The following is a 22908-nucleotide window of genomic DNA, read 5'->3' on the forward strand; positions in this document are numbered from 1 at the left end:
TATATTCCAAGAACCACCCTACAAAAATAATTTATGTATCTGACCTTCAAACGTAAGACATGAATGGTCATATTTTAAATCCATACCTATAAAACCCCTAAAAAAATGACATGAACAGCCTGGCCAGTGTGGATCAGTGGTTGAGCATTAACCCATGAATCAAGAGGTCACTGGATCAATTCCCGATTAGGGCACATTGCCTAGGTTTCGGGATCAATCCACAGTAGAGGATGTGCAGGAGGCAGCCAATCGATGTTTCTCTCTTTTTCACGCCCTTCCTCTATCTCTCTAACATCAATAAGAATATTTTGTTTTTAAATTTCATTTTTTGCAGATAGCAGGACTATGGGCAAATTTTATCTTTTATTTCTATTGCTGCTTATATTTTTAGATTACCTTTTAAAAATAAAATTTAAAAATGCAAGCAGCAATATACACCAAATTCAAGATAGAACAAGAAGAGAAAAACTGAACTATCTGGTTGGACCTTTAAAAATAATGAAAACTTACCTTATTTGTGCCTTGTAAATCATTAATGGACTCAGGAATTTCAATAATGATATAATCCGAAATCAGCTTAGCTGAAACCAAATCCTGTAGCATCAAACCTTGAAAAGAAACAGGTCACCTGTCTTCTGCTAAGTCTGTGTATGAGCAGATACCTCACTGCACTGACCCCGCCCAGATCTGCTCCCAGTCACCACAGTGGCTGCTATCCCGACTCCCGCCATTGAATTGCCAGCACCTCCTCAGACCTGGGACTCAACCCATCTATGGAACATGCTGCCTCATCAAGGAGACAGCCTCACTAACCATCATCCACTTCGTTCTCCACGGCGACCCCTCCCAGGCTGGGTGCGAGCACCACCAGCGGCAATGCAGGCTGGAAGGGCTTGGCCTGCAGGAGTTGCTTGAGCTGCAGCAGTGCCGACAGCCAGTACACGTCCTCCTCTGCAATGTCCTCGCTCTTCGTTTTGGGGGCAAGAAGCAGCATGAGGCCACTGGCTCCCAGGAGCTCTTTCTGTGTCTCCACGGCATCCAGGGCACCATCACTGAGAGCACCGTAGGCTACCTGGAACAGCACCATCAGGGGGTAAATCAGTAGTGAACATCAGCCCCTGAGCAAGCGCAGCCAAACTGCATTGCCCTTTGGGCCAGCCTCCCTCCATGAGGCCATAAATTATTGCCAGAAACAGCTGGAACAATGGGTAATTCAGCCTCCAGCTATAATTGTTTTTGAGCATGTTACTTTCATATTAACAGTTACCCTTAAACAGTTCTAAAAACAGGTAAGACCATAATGACAGAAAAGGATGACGGCAAGCCAGCAGCAAACAAGGGATTTCAACCCATTTCTAGAAAACAGTGTGGAGATGGGAACAATCACTTGGTTGGGAAAGCAGAGGAAGCCACACCTGTGGGGCTACAGACATGGTGTGTAAAGACCCAGGCCACCTGAGCTTGAAAAGCCCCGAACACCCACAGGGTCTGCCCAACAGGTCACTAAGGGAACTCCTGATAACACCCACCAGGTGGCCTTTAAGTGCAACCTGTACCCTCAGCAGGGGTCTACCCTGAGAGGGTCCAGTCGCAGGGCACCTCTAGGCAAGTGGAAGGTACTTGGCCACTCCCCACCTGACACTGAAATATGGAATAAAAAAAATTTGGAATATAAAGTCAAGGAAATTTCCCAGAACACAATATAAAAAAGCAAGACAGAAAACAGGATGGTGCTCTGGCTGGTAGCTAAATGGTTAGAGCTATCAACACCCAAGTGCTCAGCACTGAAGCCCACACTTCCTGCCCTGCACTGCTGTTTTCCAAGTAAATAAGACACACATCTGGTTTATTTCTGAAATCTGAAATTCATTTATGCAGATTTGAACCTAATGCAGAAACAAGTTCTCATTAAATAAGAATCTCTCAAGTAACCAATTAATGTGAATATTGTGCAAACACCTATAAAGAGCAAAAATTAGAACTTGTAATGGAAAACTGAAGACAACCTGAATGTAAAACAAAAACAACTAACCTGAAATGTCCAATGTTGAACCTAGACAGTAGCTGGGTTCAAGTTTAGTGAAAACGAAATAGGATTAAAAACCATGGGGGGGTGGAGGGGACATATGTAATACTTTCAATCATAAAAATTATTTTTTTATTTTTTAATATATTTTATTGATTTTTTACAGAAAGGAAGGGAGAGGGGTAGAGAGTTAGAAATATTGATGAGAGAGAAACATCGATCAGCTGCCTCCTGCACACCCCCTACTGGGGATGTGCCCGCAACCAAGGTACATGCCCTTGACTGGAATTGAACCTGGGACCCTTCAGTCCGCAGGCAGATGCTCTATTCACTGAGCCAAACCAGTCAGGGCAACAATAAAGATTTTTTAAAACACATTAGTTTTTTGCTAAGACCTGGTGTATCAGGAAGCTATTTTAACAGTGATGTCAGTAGTGAAGTGTAACCATCACTGATTTCTGTGGAAAAAATCTGTTTATCTCTTGAGTTAATTACCAGAGACAAATGAATATAGAGTTCAGGGATTCTGAATGATGTGCAGAAGAGCATAGTGCATCTATGCATTTGTCAGGATGGTTCTGAGTTTCACCAAGTTCTCAAAGTGGTCTATGACCAGAGACAGTTAAGGCTCATTGTGCTCCAGACACTAGCCTGGTAACCCACACCAATAGGGGTCCATGGGGTGTTTATGAACCCCCCCCCCCATTCTTTCAAAACCATTTCAGGTATTTATGATTCCAGTAATGTCCGGGCATGAGAGAAAATAAGACTATCACAGAAGTAAATACATGAAGTGGTTGTCACTCACCTTTATACACACGCTGACAGAAACTGCCTGATTCCCTTTGCTGCCGAGTGTGTTAAACAGTGTGAGTGTCTGAATTCCACCAGCATCACTGCATGTGTCATCCGAGCCATCACCTCCCATGAACTTGACTTTCAACCAATCTGCCAGAACTCTGTGAATAAAAGAAAACAACACTTGAAGAAGAATCCAATTCTAAATCTGAACTATAAATATTTTGGAAAGAGAAATATTACACAGATGTAGGTCCACAGACACAAATTCTACTGTGAGGTAGATCTGCACAAAACTCTACTTGCCGGGAGCCGGTCCATCCTTGCTATTTCAAGGGACCTGGCATATATAGCATATGGTTCTTAATATGTTTGCTCACCTTCTTGGCGCTGTGTTTTAACCAAGGTCACCTCTCCGAGAAAGGTTGAATCCCCAGGTAGGGATTTTCCCCTGAAGTTAGGGAGGGAATAAAACCCCTCAACTAAGTGCCAGGCGGGTAATTAATCCCTTTAACTACGAACAATCATGCTTAAACTACATAATCTTTTCTCCCTGGAATGGAGATAAGAAACGCCCTAACCTTTGTAATAGAGATTGATAGGATTGAATCAACTGGTATAAATACAGTTGTAACAAGACAGAAACACTCAGAACTTAGAACACAGAACTCATGAGACAGAATTCAGAACACAGAACTGAGAACACAGGGCTTGGAAGACAGGACCAAGAGAGACAGAGCCTAGGCACAGAACCTACACAGAACGTTCTCTAGAGACAGAAGAACTTCGCTGGAGAGAGCATGCCTGAGGATCCTGGACTGAACCTGACTGCGGAGATTGGCAGGAGAGCCTGACTAGAACCTGGTGACTAAACCTGACTGGAGAACCTGAGCAGAACCTCTCTGGAGATCCAGACCAGAACTTGGCTGGAGATCCTGGCTAGGCTGCTGATCAACTGAATGCTGTCTCCGTGTCATTCCTTCTTCGCCGATTCCGTCCACACCTTTGGGGAACCCCTGGACCCGCTGGGGCTGGACCCCGGCATCTACTGGGGCCGAAACCGGTTTGGCTCAGTGGATAGAGCGTCAGCCTGCGGACTGAGAGGTCCCGGGTTCGATTCCGGTCAAGGGCATGTGCCTGGGTTGCGGGCACATTCCTGGTGGGGGATGTGCAGGAGGCAGCTGATCGATGTTTCTCTCTCATCGATGTTTCTAACTCTCTCTATCTCTCTCCCTTCCTCTCTGTGAAAAATCAATAAAATATATTAAAAAAAAAAACAAAAAAAAAACTCTACTGGGATCTTTCTTTTGGGTAAGAGAAGAGAGCACTCAGGAACTGGTTCATTCTAATGTGACTTAAGATTCCAGAGCACTAAGAGAAGATTCTGAGCAACAGAAAAGATCCTTAGAATTTAAAATACACGTTTTATAGAATCTAATTTCTCAGACCTGAGACCTTAAGAATTCTTGGGACATATATCTCCTAATGAATTAGCAAACCAGAAGACAGCTATTTTAAGAAATGAATCATTTAAATGCTTTTAAAATACCACAACTCTCCTCCTTGCTCAGCTGTCTTATGTGATAAGCTTTATGACTTTCTTTTTCTTTAGCCTACATATGTTCCTGCTTAAACAGTAATGTGTTCAGAGAACATAATACCCTCAGACATTGCTGACAGAAATGTAAAATCGTACAGCCACTATGGAAACAGCTCAGCAAATCTTCAAACACTTAAACATAGTTACCGCACAACATGGTAATTCCACTCCTAGGTATATAACCAAGAGAACGGCTAACATATATCTACACAAACACTTACACACAAATGTTCATAGTAGCATGAATGGCCAAAAAAAGTGGAAACAACCCAAATATGCCCATGTACTGATGAACAAATAAAATGTGATAAATTCATTCCATGGAATATTATTCAGCCACACACACACACACACACACACACACACACAAAGGACTGATATAATCTCTACAACATGAACGTAGAAAACATTTGTGCTGAGTAAAAGATGCCAGTCATAAATCCCACACGCTGTATGACTCCATTTATTTAGCATGTCCAGAACAGGCAAATGCATAAAACCTGAAAGCAGATTAGTGGCTGCCAGGGGTGGAAGGTAGGAAGGAATGGAGAGTGACTGGTAATAGATACGGGGATTCTTTTTAAGTGAAAGAATGTTCTGGAATTAAATCCTGATGATGGTTATACAACTCTGTGAATATACTAAAAACCAGTGAAATGGACACTACATGGGCGAAATTTACACGTGAATTACATCTCAATAAAGCTGTTAAAAAAGAAAAGTAATATGTTTTATACTTGCTTTAAAAGTATGGAAGCGATTTGGTTATAGGAAATAATGCCATGTCAACTTTTTGGATTTCTTTTTTAAAATGCCAAAGTTTTTTTCTAAGAAAAAAATGGAACTATTAGTATAGCAGACAAATTGTAAACTGTCTTCCACAAGATTCTAAAATGAAGCAGGCTCTAGTCAATACACCTTAGTGTAGCTTTAAATAACAACTCTGAAATGCTTTTGGACAGACTATTACCAAGTTTACAGAATAAAAGTTTAAATAATGTAAAGTGTCAATTTCAAATCACAAACAAAACAGACTGCAAATCTAAGCACCAAACCGTAAACTGACACATCAGTGTTCTCATCATGCACGAGAGGAACAGGCCACTCTGACCCCAGCCACCCTTGTTGCTCCACTGCCTGACACTCTCGGGAGAAGTGCTCCACCTCCCCAGGCTGCTTTCTCAGCATCAACCGCCCCCCCGCCCCCCGAGGGAACCCCTCCCTGACCTGCCAGGACTCCATGGGGGCTGCTCTTCTCCGTAGTTGGGCAACACCAGCACCAGCTTCCAAAACGCATGCTCCCTGCTACCAGGGAGGTGCTCAGCCACGAGGGATGGCAGGTCCAGGGGCGCCCACGCTGCATCACTGGAAGGAACAGACAGAGCCAGGTGGTGAGCTGGTGCTCAAGCCCCGGGCAGGAGCAGCTCGCAGGGCGGGAGCAGGACAGACCTCAGTAGCTGCTGGTGGAAGTGCTGGACCTTCAACTGGTGCGTTGTCTTGTTCCTGAGCCACCTGAGCCTACGAAGAAAGGGGGAACAACAATGTGCCGACGTGAGGCCAGCTCAGTGCCCAGGGGGGGAACCTGGTAAGCACTCACACTGATGGTTTCAGAAAAAAGGAACTGGTGGAAATACTTAGGAAACCAAGAAAATTTTTTCTGAGAAATGGATCAGTCAAAAGACCTGTTCATTCCACAGATACCAATTATCTACCATGGGTCAATCATGGGAGAGGCGGTAAACAGAGCAAATTCCTGCCCTTTAGGACACCCGCTGTCATGGGGAAAGACACGCCTCTGCAAGTACACGGCACGGTAGGCGCATGGGTATGCTGTGGTCTGTTCACACAAGGCGGTCAAAGAAGTGACATGCGATAAGCTGTCACTTCTAAAGGAAATAAGGGGAAACAGCACGATAATTTCAGGGGAGAGGGAGGAGGGACGGGCATGCCAAGGCAGGAGTGGGCTTGTGTGCACAGGATACAGAGACAGCAGTTGGGGTTTGAGAGGGGAGGCAAGGGCTGCCATGCAAGGACTCAGGGAGCAGCACAAAGATGTCAACTAGAGGCACAGGTGACCAGATTCAACTGTGATGGTGGGAACATCAGGGTGTAGAGGTCAAGGGCAGAAGCTGGCAGCCAGGCAGGCTGGGAGCAGAGGTAGTGAGGGCAGTGCTCTAGAATGATGGGCCCGAGCCCAGGTGTCTGGTCTAAGCCTGAGGAAGACAGGCTGGCATTCCATGGAAGACCCTGAGAGGGGCAGGCTGGGTGAAAAGTAGGTTCTGACATCGGGTTGGGAATTGGATACAGGAGCCTTGGCCAGAGATGCACAAGGGGAGTTGTCAGTGTGAAGGAACAGCAGGGAAGAACAGAGGGCAGGGGGCTGTGCTGAGAGTGTGTTTGGGGGTGAGAGACAAAGCAGCCATGACTTCAGGAGGCCAAGCCAGTGCCCAGGCTGCCATGGGTCAAAGAGGAGTGCTCTGACCACAGAGTGCATCTGAGACAGGTCAGCGCTATTGCCCACCCCACTTACAGAGGCAGAAACAGGATCCCAGAAATCTCAGCAGCCACAGTTTGTTGGAGTCAAATGAAACCCTGGAGACGGTTGTCAGAGAGAATGTCCCGTGACAGCCCAGGAAGATGAGGCACACCATGAGACACAGACAGTGTGCTGATACAGCCCCTCCATGCTGCCTTCCCCCGGGCTCCCCACTGGGCCTGAAGAGAGGCCGAGCCTGCACGGCTAGCAGTGGACAGCCCAAGCGAAGACCTGGACAGGGCCCTCAGGAGCTGCACATGCTCAGAGTGACTGGAAGGAATGGTGGGGAGGGCCATGCCAAAGGGGCACAAGAGGGAGCCCCGTGAGGAGAGACTGGAGGGTGGGAGGTGGAGTCACTAAAATGCTGTTGCAGAAGACAGAGGGAGCTGGTGTGAGTGAGGCAGCAGCAGAAATGACAAAGAAGCAGAAGAATCCGGAAGCATAGAAGACAGGAAGTGGGAGTGGCAGTGAGTGCACATGGACCTCTGATTCCACAAATGAGAAAAACAGGTGGTTCCAACTAAAATTCAATTACCAGGACCCCAAATGTTTTCAGGGAAAAAGGCATATAAATCAAAGCAGACAGAGCAACCATGTCCAGAACTGGAGGGAAAGACACCTGCAAAAGTGCAGTCCCACGTCCACTCTCTTGACGCATCTATCTTCCCCCTCAACACAGAGGTGGGACAGGGGCACTTAGGAGGCACTGTGGCAAGCTGCGCACTGACCTGGTGCAGGAGATGCCCACTTTCCCGGCGTGGCCAAGGTCCAGGAGGCCCTTGGCCAAGTTCTCCTCAGCAATGGGACACTCTGCACTGGGCACCAGTGCCGTCAGCCGGTCATTCACATCCACACAGCAGGGCGCTGCAGGGAAGGCCCGCATCTGGCGCCTCAGCTTCTTCCGGGCTGCGACCGCTTCCCTCCACCTGAGGACACACCAACATGTCATCACTGGGTGTGTTAAAGGTCCACCACAGGGACAAATGCAAACATAAGCTCCGGCATCATTAACATGGGAACACAGTTTTTAGCAATATGTTCAGTCTTTTTCAGCAACAGTCCTGAAATTAAGAAATTAGTTAGAAAACTCAAGGGGAAAAAAAAGTTTAAAAACGACAACTCAGGCATAGGAGAGGCCTGAAGCAAATGAATGGTGGTAAGCAAAAAGAGTTACTGAACTTAATAGTTAATGCGGACTGCTCTCTGGAGGGCCAGTTTGGCAATATGGATACAAGGTACATAGACCCTCTGACCCAGCAACCACCACTGATGGAACTTCACCTCCAGACATGTGCCCTGTGTGTGCAAGGCGGTTACTACAGTATTTTGTTGAGGCTAAAGAGAGAAATCCACGTGGAAGTCCATCCCCAGGGCCAGGGGGGCCATTTACAGTGCCACTGGCAACAACTGGGAAACTGACAGGCTGCTGTGGTCAGGCCTCCACCTCCTAGCAAATGGAGGGAAGAACGACTGGACACAGAGCTGGCAACATGCTCCCAGATGTGCTAAGAACTACAAAAAGGGCAGAGATGTCTGTGGGTACACAAGCAGCTGGAGGAAGATGGTCTCTCATGGAATGGAGACTCACTGCTCACTGCTCCCTTTCATGTGGCTGCAACTGCCAAGGAACACTAGTACTTATTTTAAATTTTACATGAACTGAATCACCATACAGATTATGTAACACATATATGCCCAGTTTAGAGATTAATGCTGGTCAAACACCCACATCCTTCCATCCAGTTGAGAAGCAGTGCCCGTGATGCCAGGGACCCTGCTTAGTCACATGCCCTCTTGTTCCCAAAGTAACCACTATGCTGAGTGTGTATTTGTTATGTTCCTTCTTTTCTTTAGGCTTTCACTACTATATATAAGTCCGAAACAACCTATCTGAATATACACCGCTTGTATGTTGTACACATTTCTGTAGGAATTGTCTTTTTTCATTATAAATTATGTTTTGCACACAGCTATAATTTGCTTGGTTTGTTCATGGCCATCTCCCTGTGTATAGTGCAAAGGGTAAACGAGAAAAAGCAACCTTTAAATATTTGTCAAAATACAGAACAATCCTCCCCAAACTAATTCCTTACTTATTATCCCTTTATACCTTTTAGGAAAGAACGTGGAACGTGTGTGTGTGTGTGTGTGTGTGTGTGTGTGTGTGTGTGTGTGCGCGCGCGCGCGCGCGCACGCACATGCGTGCGTGTGTATAATTGTCCGTTTCTGAAAAGTATAATCTTCGTAAAAAGACTCCTGTGTGCATGGATTTATCTGTAAGAACACCTAACTCACCTCTGAAGATACTTGCAGTAGCACTGCAGTTCCTGGAGGGTCTCCTTTGCAGTCTGGAAAATCTCCTCCCCGAGAAACAAGCCCACCAGGTGGGCACAGACTTCCTCACAGCAGCGGGCCATGCGGACCTTCTGGTCTGTCTCCACTGCACTCCTAGGAAACAGGCCATCAGCATGAGAGCCACTGCACCAGGCCCACACACACGGAGGGTTTGCCTTAAAAGTACAAGAGTCCACATCTTTTATATTGAAATGTAATTACACCCTTGCTTCAAGAGGAACTTTAAGATTTTCATTTTAGAAGGGAAGAACCAAGATGGCGGCATAGGTAAACACCGTTGATTGCTGCCTCGCACAACTACTTCAAAAATACAACTATGCCCTAACTGGTTTGGCTCAGTGGATAGAGCATCGGCCTGCGGACTGAAAGGTCCCAGGTTCGATTCCGGTCAAGGGCATGTACCTTGGTTGCAGTCACATCCCCAGTTGGGGGTGTGCAGGAGGCAGCTGGTCAATGTTTCTCTCTCATCCATGTTTCTAACTCTCTATCCCTTTCCCTTCTTCTCTGTGAAAAATCAATAAAATATATTTAAAAAAAAAATACAACTAAAAGACAGACGGACATCACCCAGAACCACAGAAAGGCTGGCTGAGGGGAAATTCTTCTACTAGAAGGAAAGACAACCGCATACTGAGACTCAGAGGAGGCGCAGTGTGGAAAATACAAAGGTGCGGAGGTGTGCGCTGAGCGGGCTAGCGGCTGAGGGCGCAGTTGTTGTTTTCAATCGGGAGGGAGGCTCAGGCCCTGAGCTCCAGTTCTGGGTGAGTCTCTAGGGACCCAGACTCAAACGGGAGAAGCGGGACTGTCTGGCATCAGTCAGAACGTGAGGGCAGCTTTCTCTCCGAGGTTTGCAGCGGTTGCTGGGACTCTGAGAGCCTCGGGGGACAGGACTGAGAGCAGCCATAACTGCTCCCTCTGCCCGCTCTATTGATCCCGTGCGACCCGCCCCGCCCTGCCCAAGCCCTGCACAGAGCCATTTGCCAGATAGCCTCAGGCAAAGGCTAGATTAGCACCTCCCTAGAGGACAGAAGTTTTCCCACTGCAGACACAGCTGATTCTCACAGCCAGTTGGCCTGGAGGTCAAACCCCCTTAGTATTAACTACAACAATCAAGGCTTAACTACAACAAGACGGTGCACAAAGCCCACTAGGGGGTGCACCTAGAAAGCATAAAAAATGCGGAGACAAAGAAACAGGACAAAACTGTCAATGGAGGATATTGAGTTCAGAACCACACTTTTAAGGTCTCTTAAGAACTGTCTAGAAGCCGCCGATAAAGTTATTGAGATCCTCAAGAAATCTAATGAGACCCTCGATGTTGTGATAAAGAACCAACTAGAAATTAAGCATACACTGACTGAAATAACGAGTATTATACAGACTCCCAACAGCAGACCAGAGGAGCTCAAGAATCAAGGCAAAGATTTGAAATGTGAAGAAGCAAAAAACACCCAACCGGAAAAGCAAAATGAAAAAAGAATCCAAAAATACGAAGATAGTGTAAGGAGCCTCTGGGACAGCTTCAAGCGTACCAACATCCGAATTATAGGGGTGCCAGAAGATGAGAGAGAGCAAGATATTGAAAACCTATTTGAAGAAATAATGACAGAAAACTTCCCCCACCTGGTGAAAGAAATGGACTTACAAGTCCAGGAAGCGCAGAGAACCCCAAACAAAAGGAATCCAAAGAGGACCACAACAAGACGCATCATAATTAAAACGCCAAGAGCAAAAGACAAAGAGAGAATCTTAAAAGCAGCAAGAGAAAGAAACTCAGTTACCTAAAGGGAATACCCATACGACTGTCAGCTGATTTCTCAACAGAAACTTTGCAGGCCAGAAGGGAGTGGCAAGAAATATTCAAAGTGATGAATACCAAGAACCTACAACCAAGATTACTTTATCCAGCAAAGCTATCATTCAGAATTGAAGGTCAGATAGAGAGCTTCACAGATAAGGAAAAGCTAAAGGAGTTCATCACCACCAAACCTGTATTATATGAAATGCTGAAAGGTATCCTTTAAGAAGAGGAAGAAGAAGAAAAAGGTAAAGATACAAATTATGAACAACAAATATGCATCTATCAACAAGTGAATCTAAGAATCAAGTGAATAAATAATCTGATGAACAGAATGAACTGTTGATCATAATAGAATCAGGGACATAGAAAGGGAATGGACTGACTATTCTTGGGGGGGAAAGGGGTGTGGGAGATGCGGGAAGAGACTGGACAAAAATCGTGCACCTATGGATAAGGACAGTGAGTGGGGATTGAGGGCGGAGGGTGGGGTAGGAACTGGAAGGAGGGGAGTTATGGGGGGGAAAAAAGAGGAACAAATGTAAAAATCTGAACAATAAAGATTTAATTAAAAAATTTTTAAAAAAAAGATTTTCATTTTACTTAAGGTATGGCCACCTGGAAAGGAGTATCATACAACAAAAATAAGAGAAAAAGAACAAAATTACAGGGTACTAGATTACAGGTCCAGTGGGGCCCTTGGGAATAGTCCAGAAATAAAGCTTTATTTTAAAACAATGGCTAGAAATGTTAGTTTTTAAATGACCATTAAGACATCCCCTCATCAGCAATATTTGCTGTTTCCAATTAGAAGTGTCTCAAGAACATAACTGGCAGCCTGTGGTCAAACAACGGTGGCCCTCATATAAACCAGTATCTGTAAGAGAGATTTTTACAACAAAATTCTATCAACCAAAGGTTAAAGAGGGCTTTATCAAATATATTTAGTCACAAAAATCAAAGTAGCTTAAACAGGCAAGACCCATTTCCAATAGCCACCCTCTTGGGTAAGCTGCAGGCCAAGCCTCCTGGAGCCAAGGAGAACAGCACGTTCCCTGCACATCGATGAGTCCTGGGTTCCTTATCTCCTAACACCCCTTCCTGGGATTAAGAACAGACAGATATCCATCAATGTAAGGCCTCTTATAGTAAATATGGAAATAGATTCCCAATTAACAGAGAGGGAAACATCAATTAAGACACTTCTGTCTCTAGGTCTGTTCCCCATCTGCACTGGGAGCTGTGATCAGGACTAAAGAGTCCGTCGCCTTCGGGGCTATCTCAGAGAGCTTAAGCACCAGGACAGATTTCCCTGCACAACTGAACCTGTCTTCCCTGAAGCCTGGAATGGAAACCAAGAAAGTTCTTAAGTGAGATAGCTCCAAGAAATATTTTAGCATGTAGAATAAGTGAAGGATCTTTTACTAGAGGAAAACTAACAATAAGTAACCTTGTATGGAGACTACCAGCAAACCCTTTTGCTAAGACATCCCCATGCCCAGGGCAGGGTCCACAACGAGGATAACAGTGAAAGGGAGGCCCTCTCTGGAGGCCACACACATACAGGGACAGGGTTCTAGTGTTTGGCTATCAAAAGATATGTATGCTCCCTGCAAAAGTGCAACCCAGCTAGCAGGAGCTGACCAGCCTGCCCACAGCGCCTAAGGATCCTCCTCCCTCCTGCCAGTCCACACCTCTCACACTGCAGGACCCAGCACTTCACTTACTTCAACTCCTGGGAGCAGGTTTCCCTCACACATTCCATCACTACCAGCTCTGTCAGCTCTGCAGCCAGGCCCTGACTCATCTGAGTTAACACCAGTTCTCTTTCTTGTTTCAACCTAAGGGTTTAAAAGAAGAAAAAAGAGCAAGGGTAATGTTTAAGAATAAAAATAAGCAGCATCACACTCCAAGACCTCACAGGTGGAGGTGTGAGTTGTGCTGCCTGAGTCCGTAGGCTTACTAACCCCCTGATCCCACCAGACAAACCACACAGCTGAGCTGCCCCCACTCAAGCCCCACTGGCCACCACCCTCCCCCACTGGCAAAGGGCTGCTGCTGCTCACAAGGTGGGTGTAGCCTCAGGACCCATCCACTCCATGGGCCGAAGTGCATGGGGGCATTGGGTGAGCCTCGGGCCCGATGCAATGGACAATAATGGCAGGAGCATGCCAGGCCCGGTTAGGTTCTCTCCCATGTCCACACACTCTGACCCAGGTTCACTGCAAGGACAAGACATACTCACCTCTCCTCTTCAGCCTGCCGCCTCTCCTCCTCTTTTCGCTCCCTTTCCTTAGTAATTTCTTCAGCTGCAATGTGCCTCAAAATGCCTGTGGTAGCAGCTGTTAACAACTCCTCCACAGCAGCACTGGAAACACTAGACAGAGCAAAGTGGATAGAATTCTAAATAAATAAGTGCCAAGCTAACCACATAACTAAACTTTTAACATTGGCAGGGGGAAAAAACATATTTAGCTTTCAGCATAAAAACAGTTAGAAACACAACATCTATCAAAACTGACATCAAACCCACAGCCTAGGTATGTGTCCAAACTGGGAATCGTCAAACCCACAACCTTCCAGTGTACGGGACTATGCTCTAACCAATGAGCCACTGGCCAGGAGCAGACAGACTGTGATTAAATTCATTAAGACTTGCCAAAACCGGTTTGGCTCAGTGGATAGAGCGTCGGCCTGCGGACTGAAGGGTCCCAGGTTCGATTCCGGTCAAGGGCATGTACCTGGGTTGCGGGCACATCCCCAGTGGGAGATGTGCAGGAGGCAGCTGATCGATGTTTCTCTCTCATCGATGTTTCCAACTCTCTATCTCTCTCCCTTCCTCTCTGTAAAAAAATCAATAAAATATATTTTAAAAATAATAATAATAAATTCATTAAGACTAGATGTTGAAGTATTAGACAGAAGCAGATACAAAAAGTTTGTAGTTTTAAATGTCTAAGGAAATTTTACCATGGTGTAAAATACAAATGGTACAAAATACTCAAATTTTTAATAAGCTGAAACATAACCCAAGATTTTTTAAGTTAGTTCCTTATTGTTGTTTGTTTTGTTGTTGTTATTCCTCACTCAAGGATATTTTTTCCATTGATCTTGAGAGAGAGTAGGGAGGAGAGGAGGAGAGAGGGCGAGAGAAGAGAGAAACTGATGTGAGACACATTGATTGGTTGCCTCCCCCATGCACCCTGACCAGGGTCAGGGATCAAATCTGCAACCTAGATACGTGCCCTTGACTGATAATCGAACTCGAGACCCTTCAGTGCGTGGGCCGATGCTCCAACCACTGAGTACACTGGCCAGGGCTAAAGTATTTTTCATTGTGGGGGGGGTAAACTTTGAATATTTATTTATTTATTGAATTTACTGGAGAGATATTGATTAATAAGATTATGTTGATTTTAGGGATACAATTCTGTAATAAGTCATCTGTATACTGTATTGTGTGTTCACCACCCCAAGTCAAGTCTCCTTCTAGTATTTTTCATATTTAATAGAAAATGAACTAATTTTTACTTCATTCGAATTTTAAGTCGTATTTAAAGTTTAAAGAAAAATAGGGTTTAATTTACAACTTTAATAAACCTCTTGCTGCTCAAACAGCAGACACGAATGGAAACGACATGCCAATGACAAACATAAGGTCAGAAATATGAATTACACCCACCTAGAGAACAGGACCAACATTCGAGCCTATACAAACGGGAAGCTGCAGCCCTAACTGGTTCGGTTCAGTGGATAGAGTGTCGGCCTGCGGACTGAAGGGTCCCAGGTTCGATTCCGGTCAAGGGCATGTACCTTGGTTGCGGGCACATCCCCAGTAGGGGGTGTGCAGGAGGCAGCTGATCAATGTTTCTTTCTCATTGATGTTTCTGACTCTCTATACCTCCCTTCCTCTCTGTAAAAAATCAATAAAAACATAAAACGAACGGGAAGCTGCAATCTCTTGCTGAAGACTGAGAACAGCTTTACAAGAGTGTCTGGAGGGACAGAGTGTGGTCCCAGTGAGTGCAGACTGCTTCAGAGCAGAAGGGGCGCCCCACTTACCCCAGAGCTGTGGCTGCAAAGGCCGCCCCAGCAGCACCGACCTCCTCACAGTCCCTCTGAAGAACCTCCTGGATGAGCTCGTCCACCACCTGCGCCAGGTCCTAGAGAGAGGTCAGACGGCGGGTCAGGCGTGCCAGCAGGGACAGTGCCTCAATCCAGACCCAGCTTATAATCGAACAATCTCACTTCACAGCAAAAGGCACTAAAGACCTTCACAGAACCACTGAGTTCTCATGGAACTCGGCCAGGGCAGAAACCCCATCAAGGCCTTGTCAATGAACGTTTTTTGAAGGTGTTTTAACGACCCTCACAGGGGGTATGATGCTGTTTCTGGGAAGAGTTCCTGCTAATGAACAGAGGAGCCTTGTGCGAGGATGGCCGTTCAGAAGGCCCCAGTGCCACTCCTGCACATCAAACACGCTCAGGGTCTGTGGCCATTCTTCACATTCCTCCTTGATCCCGACTGGGGTAGTGTCAAGTGCCTGTCTAAGCAACAGGTGGCGAGACCAAGTCCCACAACCTGTGGTGGACCGGCTCTGCTCGACCCTAGTCACATGCCTGTCGGTGGGCATGTGGCGCTACCCATGGTCCCCATGGCCCTAGTTAACATGTCCACTGGTTTTCAAAGGAGCAGACACGTGGGGGCACAGGATGGCGCTGGGACAGGGCAACCAGGACACCACATGCCTGCAGAGCTCTTGGCACAGGAAGCACTCGACACCAGGCAGCACTGATTTTATCAACAGCATTACGTCCGTAAATACCCTTCAGCACATTCGCCAAAGTTTCACCTATGACCTTTCAAAGAAAAACACGGGCAACAAACTACAGACCCACGCGTCATCCCTGCTCTCAGAGCCTCTGGCTCCTAAGACAGACTCAAGCCTTGTGGACTAGATCCCACAGTGAGACCAGCCATGGCTAGTTCAGAACATTCTAAGGTCACATGTGCAACCACCTCAGTGGGTTCCGTCTACAGACAATGGTCAGACTAGACATCAGATGCTGCTGGGTGTTGTGCGTAACAGGCTGCTTGGGGCCTGAGCTGGAAGATTCCTTACCGCGTCAGAGTACACAGGCTCAGGCTTTGCAGGAAGAAGTTCCGGCTGCAGAAGGGGTAGCATGGGGGGTTGGAAGAGGCCGGGTGCCGCACTCGGGGTGGCTGCTGGGTGGTGCGGCAGATAGGGCAGTGCAGGGGCCAAGATGGGAAGAGGCTGCAGGAGGAGGGTAGGCGGGGACGCGTCCGCCTCAGTACCACATTCCTCTCCTCTCCCGACACCTGGAAGAGAACAGGCACATGTGGGCACTACAAACAACCTCCAGGCCACCCACAGGGACGGCAAGGACTGGCCACCCTCCCTGAGCTTCACGATGAGAAGCAAGCACATGATGCCACGGAGTCTATCAGCCCAACCTCAGGATGAAACACCTGAGCACTGAACAACATCCACATCTGGGCCCCAAAACAAGATAGGTGCTTCTGGCTCCCTAGAGGCTCCCGAGAGGGACAAGCAGCTAGTTCCCTCGCGCAGCCGCAGCTCCACTCACCTGCTGCATCCAAGCCGGGTCTCTGAGTGCCCACAGACAGCTCCGCGGCCAGGCTCTCCCCGACGAACTTGTTCTGGAAGTTGAAGCTGCACACGGGGGTATGACGAGGGACAGGGGGCAACGGCCCCCCATTCACAATTTCCCCAACTGACACCATCAGCTTCCTGGTAATAAACACCGACTTCCTGGCCTTCAATAACCCCTCTGGTTCCAAGAACGAGGACCGGTTCAGCTCGACACAGCTATCCAGAACACAAAGAACCCACAGAGAGGTATCTCAGGTGAGAGGTCAGCCTTCACTTCCCAGTGCCAGCAACAACGCTGGAAGCCCCCTCCCTGATGTCACGGAGTAACCACACAGCCACATGGAAATCAGGAGGGGCACAGCGCTCCCTGCTGCCAGCCTACAGGGGCGCCACCCGGCCTAGCCGTTAACACCACACATACACACTCCTGGCTCCCTCCAAAGCTGCCACGTCTCCATGAGGAAGGACTACAGGCAGCACAAAGGCCACAGTGAGAGGGAGCGGTTGAGAAACCCAGCTGAGGGCGTGTCTATCATGTTTTACATCATGATGCCATTTTCTGGGAGAAGGTCCTTGAGCCTCATCAGGTTCTCAAAACACTCAAACTCCAAGCAGAGAAGCCCTGCCCTGGCCCACTGGCACCTGTCTGGGCCATGAGAGTTGTGCAGTGGCCTATCATGGGTGGCTAGCAAAGGCCTTCCTCAAGGGACAGAATAAGGAGGCCCAACCTTTACCTTTAAGTTCTTCAGTAACTTGTAAAGCACTCATTTTGGAGTCACAAAGAACTGGGTCTAAACCCAGTCAGCCAACACGCAGCATGTGGTCTGGGGACATTCCTCAGCCACTCTGAGCCTCGCTATGCATACCAGGGAGGCAGCACATGAAACATGCTTTCTCCAGGACCTAGCACATCAATGGCACTTCCCAGCCCTTTATCAGAATTAAGACAGAAAAGGAAAGACATGCCCTACAGTTTCACCCTCAGCTCCTACCCATCGGAAACAGTGAGACCATGGTAGTTGAGGAAGTCTGTGGCCTCTTCGCAATCTCTGAAGAGCAGCATGCGCACCACGCTGTCCAGGGGAAAGATGGTGGATCGTTGGGTGCTCACAGTATAGGCGATGTTGAGTGCCCGGAGAGCATCCTTGCGGATCTGAAAGGAGAAGCCAATCACTGCAGTCGCCCCAGGACTACAGAAAGGCTGGCATGGGGGCAGGACTCCTGCTGTAGCTCATTCCCTCTGGACAGCAACCTGCCATTACGGGTCCCAGGCTTGGTGATCTAAGGCCATTTGCTCAGTGTTAAGATGCCCAGGAATGCATGCAAAGGAGACAATTTCAAACATCCTATATAATAAAAGCCGAATATGCAAATCAACCGAATGGCAGAATGACCGGCAGAACAACCGGTCGCTATGATGCACACTGACCACCAAGGGGCAGACGCTCAATGTAGGGGCCTATCGGGGAGCCCCCACTGGCCAAGGTGGTGCCAGCGGGGTCCCCTCCTCCCCCCGATCGCCTGGCCGGTCACCCTGCAGAGAGAGGCGACCGGCAGCGGTGGCTGGAGGTGGGGCCAGCAAGCAGGTGCCAGCGGGGGTCCCCCGATCGCTCTGCTAGTTGTGTCACAAATCGGCCTTGATTGCCAGCCAGGCCTAGGGACCCTACCCGTGCAAGAATTTCACGCTCTGGGTCTCTTATAGAAAAGATTAGTCTTAAGGCCTTATTTGTAAGAAACTAGAAAACAAACCATCCCACAGCAGGGCACGGAAAGTAAACTGTGCAGCATCCATTCAACAAAAAGCTGTGTAGATGCTAAAAATTATCACAAAGATAATGGAATGCCATTAAAAATGCATGACATGAAATTAAATAAGAGAGTCAAAGGCAAAATTGTTTCATAGCATTATTACAAGTGCTTTTAAAAAAGAAGACAAAGGACAAACATGAAAATGCTTATAAAACTTGGGTTGGGTGACAGGAATCTGGGTGGCTTCTTCCAGTATTCTGGAACTAACTCAATCAGTATTTATCAAGTGTTTACTTCATGCCTGGCATTGTCAGTGCTGAGATTACAACAGTGAACAAAACAAAATCCCTGTCCCCACATAGCTGATATGTTAAAGAAGCCAACAATTAATAAAATGCACATATAAAATACACAGTACAGCCCTAGCCAGTCTGGTTCAGTGTATAGAGCGTCAGCCTGTGGAATCAAGGGTCCCGGGTTCGATTCCAGTCAAGGGCAAATGCCCGGGTTCCAAGCTCGGTCCCCAGCAGCAGGCATACAGGAGGCAGCGGTTCCCTCTCATCATTGATGTTTCTATCTCTCTCTCCCCCTCTCCCTTCCTCTCTGAAATCAGTAAAAATATATTTTCAAAAAAATATGTGTGTGTGTGTGTGTGTGTGTGTATATATATATATATATATATATACACACACACACACATATATGTGTATATATATATGTATGTATATATATATATATATATATATATATATATATATATATATATATATATATATATTTTAAGTACACAATACATTTAATGGTGACAGTGAGAAAGGCAGAGGACCTGGAGCACTGACAAGGGTGGGCCCAGCCAAGACCGTGGCAGCCAAGCCAAGAACTGGAGGATGTGACCTTGTGTGGCTGTGAGAAGGAAAAGCAGTGAGAACAGCAAACGCAGAAAACCTGAGGCAGGAAGGTGGGGGGCCTGGAAGGGGGGGAAGGGGGAAACACTACAGCAGGAGCCGAGCACGGAGGAAGCTGTGGGCTTAAAGTTATTAAAATGGGCACCAATGGTGGACATTCTAATAACATTACATAATCACTTTAAAATACTAATTATCAGTTTTATTTATCAACTGCATGGAGTTCCCCAAGTGGCACAGCGTTAGAAATCTTTTCATTTGTTCCATAATTTCAGTCCTATTGTCAGATCTGACAATGAGCACACCTGCAGAAGATTCTTTGCCTGGAATGTGGTTTAGTCACTGTTTACAGGAGGGCATTTTGTGTGACCAGGAAGAAAAATGACCTGGAGTCACAAGAACCAGCTAGCAGGTCCCTGAGATCTCCCAGGCAGCTTCCTTCACACCCAGTGGAGCCCAAGGGCTCTCAGCAAGGACTCTGCTGGTGGCATCCTCCACCCCACGCAGGGGGGAGCAGCACAGTGTGTACAGCGGAGGCAGGCGTGGGCTGCTCCTTCATCATCCCCAAGTGCCCTTGGGCTGGGGCTGAAAACCTGGCTGGAGATTCTGAGACCAGGAGCTCACACTTTTGGCCAAGCCCCAGGTGCCCGCCTTTGGAACCCGAGCACAGCACAGCATCGACAAAGAGAAGGCACTTGACATATTTACTGAAATGCATTTAGTATCATCAGGCTATCTAAAAATTTAATATCACTGAGAATTTCTACGTTAGAGACTTTATCCATGCAGTTTTTTGCTTCCCAGGGAAGATAAAGTTCTAAACTTTAGTTACATGGTTCTAAAGAGATTTTTCTTATCTAAACTGTAAGTACACAAAAATAAAAATAAAAAAAATAAACTGTAAGTACAGTGTTTTCATTGCCTTCAGTGATCAATGATGGTAACCCCTGTAGAATGGGGTTACACCAGTGACCCTGGGGGGCTGCCACAAGGGCTGCACAGAGTTAGCCCCAGACCTGTCTGAAACATTCATGGAATAAAGCACTTAAATGTCATAAGTAATGCCCTGGCCAAGTACGTTCAGTGATTAGAGCGTTGGCCTGCACACTGAAGGGTTGTGGGTTCAATTCCCAGTCAAGGGCAGGTATATGGGTTGCACATTCCATCCCCAGCCCTGTTCGGGGTTCGTGTTGGAGGCAACCAATTGATGTGTCTCTCTCACATCGATGTTGTGTCTCTCTCCTCTCTCTCCCCCTCCTTCTCCCTGCCTCCCTTCCACTCTGTCTAAAAAAATCAATGGAAAAAATATCCTAAGGTGATGATTAACAACAAATATATATTTATTTATCATAAATAACCTGTTTTATTCTAATTCTGCAAGTACAGTAATGTTACTCACCTGATTAAAGTAGCAATGTAAAAGACAAGCGTTCAAGTAAGAAGCTGACTGGACCAGTTTGAAAAATCTCACAAAATTATTACTGTTCAATGCAGCAAAAGCCTGAACAGCAAATTTCACCTCAGAGGAGTTTCTAACAGCCGGATGGAACTGTTGTACTTCTCTGTTAATTAAAAGAGATAAAAGAGATTAGAAAATTTTAAAATTAATTTGACAAAATATTCCATTAAAAAAATCTAATAAAAACTAGAATTCAACCATACTGAGAAAGAGGATCATAATGGCAAATCGCTAACAGCTCTGATAGGGCACCTGGGCATTGCTGTCCTGGTTCACTCACCTATTCTACTCATCGGGCCCATTCCTTCCTCATTTCCTCTTGCTGACAAGGAGAAATCATTCTCAGGAAGGATTTGGAGCAACTCTAGATGTGCTGGTGTTAGCGTACATCCATCCTGCTCCCAGTGGCTCAGATCAAGGGACTGAGCCCAGCCCAGGTTTCTTACTGTCATCCCAGCATTACGGACCAGGGACAAGGCAGCTACTACTAATCCCGACAGCTCTTTCCCTATTCACACCCTGCTTTCCATTTCCAGACAGCTTAGGCCAGCCCCAGAATCGAAAATTCACCTTAGGATGTCCCCCTTGTTGAGATTGAGCAGCACGTTGTAGCCCTGGAACTCGGCTTCGCTGACACAGAACACGCCCTTGTTCCTCAGATCTTGGTACATCTCCTTCAGACTCTGAAGGCACTTGGTCATGTTCTCATTGTTGATCTTGGCATCAAAGGAGGACATGGGCTCCTCACACATGAAGTGAGCACAGTGGATATGAAGCCGGGCACACTTCTCAATCAGGGACACCGTCATGGGATCACACAGGTGCTGCTGTGTGATGTCCTGGCCACAAGAGGGGAATATTACACATGAACACGCACACACCTTATATGCATGTTTCATAGACACAGATCCCATGCACATGTTCCCATGCAGAGAATCAACTACTAGAAAAATCATGTTTATTAGCTGAATTTCTCATATTTCAATTTGAAACAAAGCCCATAAAGAACACTTAAATCAGAATTTGTAATGATTTTAAATAATAGTATACTTGGTGTTACAGATAAAATAGTAAAATGACAAAACTCTCACTTTCACTTAGGAATTCAAATACTTTTTCTAGTTTCTTAATGAGAAGAGGCTGATACCTTCCGTATGCCCCGTGTGCGGTTCCACAGGAAGTCATACCAGTCCCGCAGGTTGCCTTCCTTCTGGTCCATAATCTGGGTCACCAGGTAATCCATGGTCCTGCTGAGCACTGCTGAGGGCCGCAGCTCATGTGACAGGGGCTCCTCCTGGTCAGCGGAGGAGCGACTGTACTCCTTGACAGCTGCCGCGTGGTCCACCTGAAGAGAGTGGGGACAAGCAGCTGGGTGGCGGGTGCTGAGCCAGCCTCTCAGCAGCTGTGCCTTAAAGTCAGGGGGTGAGATCGCACACACACTCACACAGGATCAATACTACAGAAAACAATTTCTATGTGTAAAACCAAATTCAAAGACAAAATAAGTAACATATTTTGAACATAAGTGGCTATCACATCAAGAAGCAGAGGAATACAAAAAATGGGCAAAGGACCTAAATACGTAGACACTTTTCAAAAGAGGACATACAGAAGGTGAAGAGACACATGAAAACATGCTCAAAGTCACTAATCATCCGAGAGATGCAAATCAAAACGACAATGAGGTACCATCTCACACCTGTCAGAATGGCTATCATCAACAAACAACAAATGACAAGTGTTGGTGAGGATGTGGAGAAAAAGGAACCCTCGTGCACTGCTGGTGGGAATGCAGACTGGTGCAGCCTCTGTGGAAAACAGTTTGGAGTTTTCTCAAAAAGTTAAAAATGGAACTCCCATTTGACCCAGTAATCCCACTTCTAGGAATATAGCCCAAGAAATCAGAAACACCAATCAGAAAGGACATATGCACCCCTATATTCATAGCAGCACAATTTACAATAGCTAAGATTTGGAAACAGCCTAAGAGCCCATCAGCAGATGAGTGGATTAGAAAACTGTGGTACATCTACACAATGGAATACT

The 22908-nt window shown here is 46.6% G+C and overlaps 1 protein-coding gene across 1 annotated transcript in view; it reads right to left on the bottom strand.

Annotated features, from left to right (window-relative positions):
* The window catches only part of MCM3AP (minichromosome maintenance complex component 3 associated protein), a 45242-nt gene that overhangs the window by 9125 nt on the left and 13209 nt on the right, over positions 1–22908 (bottom strand). The window contains exons 8-23 of the mRNA XM_059686745.1: positions 22010–22207; positions 21433–21701; positions 20803–20965; positions 17742–17902; positions 16724–16965; positions 16237–16454; positions 15176–15276; positions 13359–13490; positions 12841–12954; positions 9256–9408; positions 7689–7886; positions 5874–5942; positions 5652–5789; positions 2835–2985; positions 814–1072; positions 511–608 (exon numbers count right to left, since the gene is read on the bottom strand). Coding sequence (XP_059542728.1) covers positions 511–608; positions 814–1072; positions 2835–2985; positions 5652–5789; positions 5874–5942; positions 7689–7886; positions 9256–9408; positions 12841–12954; positions 13359–13490; positions 15176–15276; positions 16237–16454; positions 16724–16965; positions 17742–17902; positions 20803–20965; positions 21433–21701; positions 22010–22207 — 2664 coding nt within the window. The remainder of the gene's footprint in view (positions 1–510; positions 609–813; positions 1073–2834; positions 2986–5651; positions 5790–5873; positions 5943–7688; positions 7887–9255; positions 9409–12840; positions 12955–13358; positions 13491–15175; positions 15277–16236; positions 16455–16723; positions 16966–17741; positions 17903–20802; positions 20966–21432; positions 21702–22009; positions 22208–22908) is intronic.

Source organism: Myotis daubentonii, chromosome 3 (assembly GCF_963259705.1).
Source record: "Myotis daubentonii chromosome 3, mMyoDau2.1, whole genome shotgun sequence".
Classification (NCBI taxonomy): Eukaryota; Metazoa; Chordata; class Mammalia; order Chiroptera; family Vespertilionidae; genus Myotis; species Myotis daubentonii.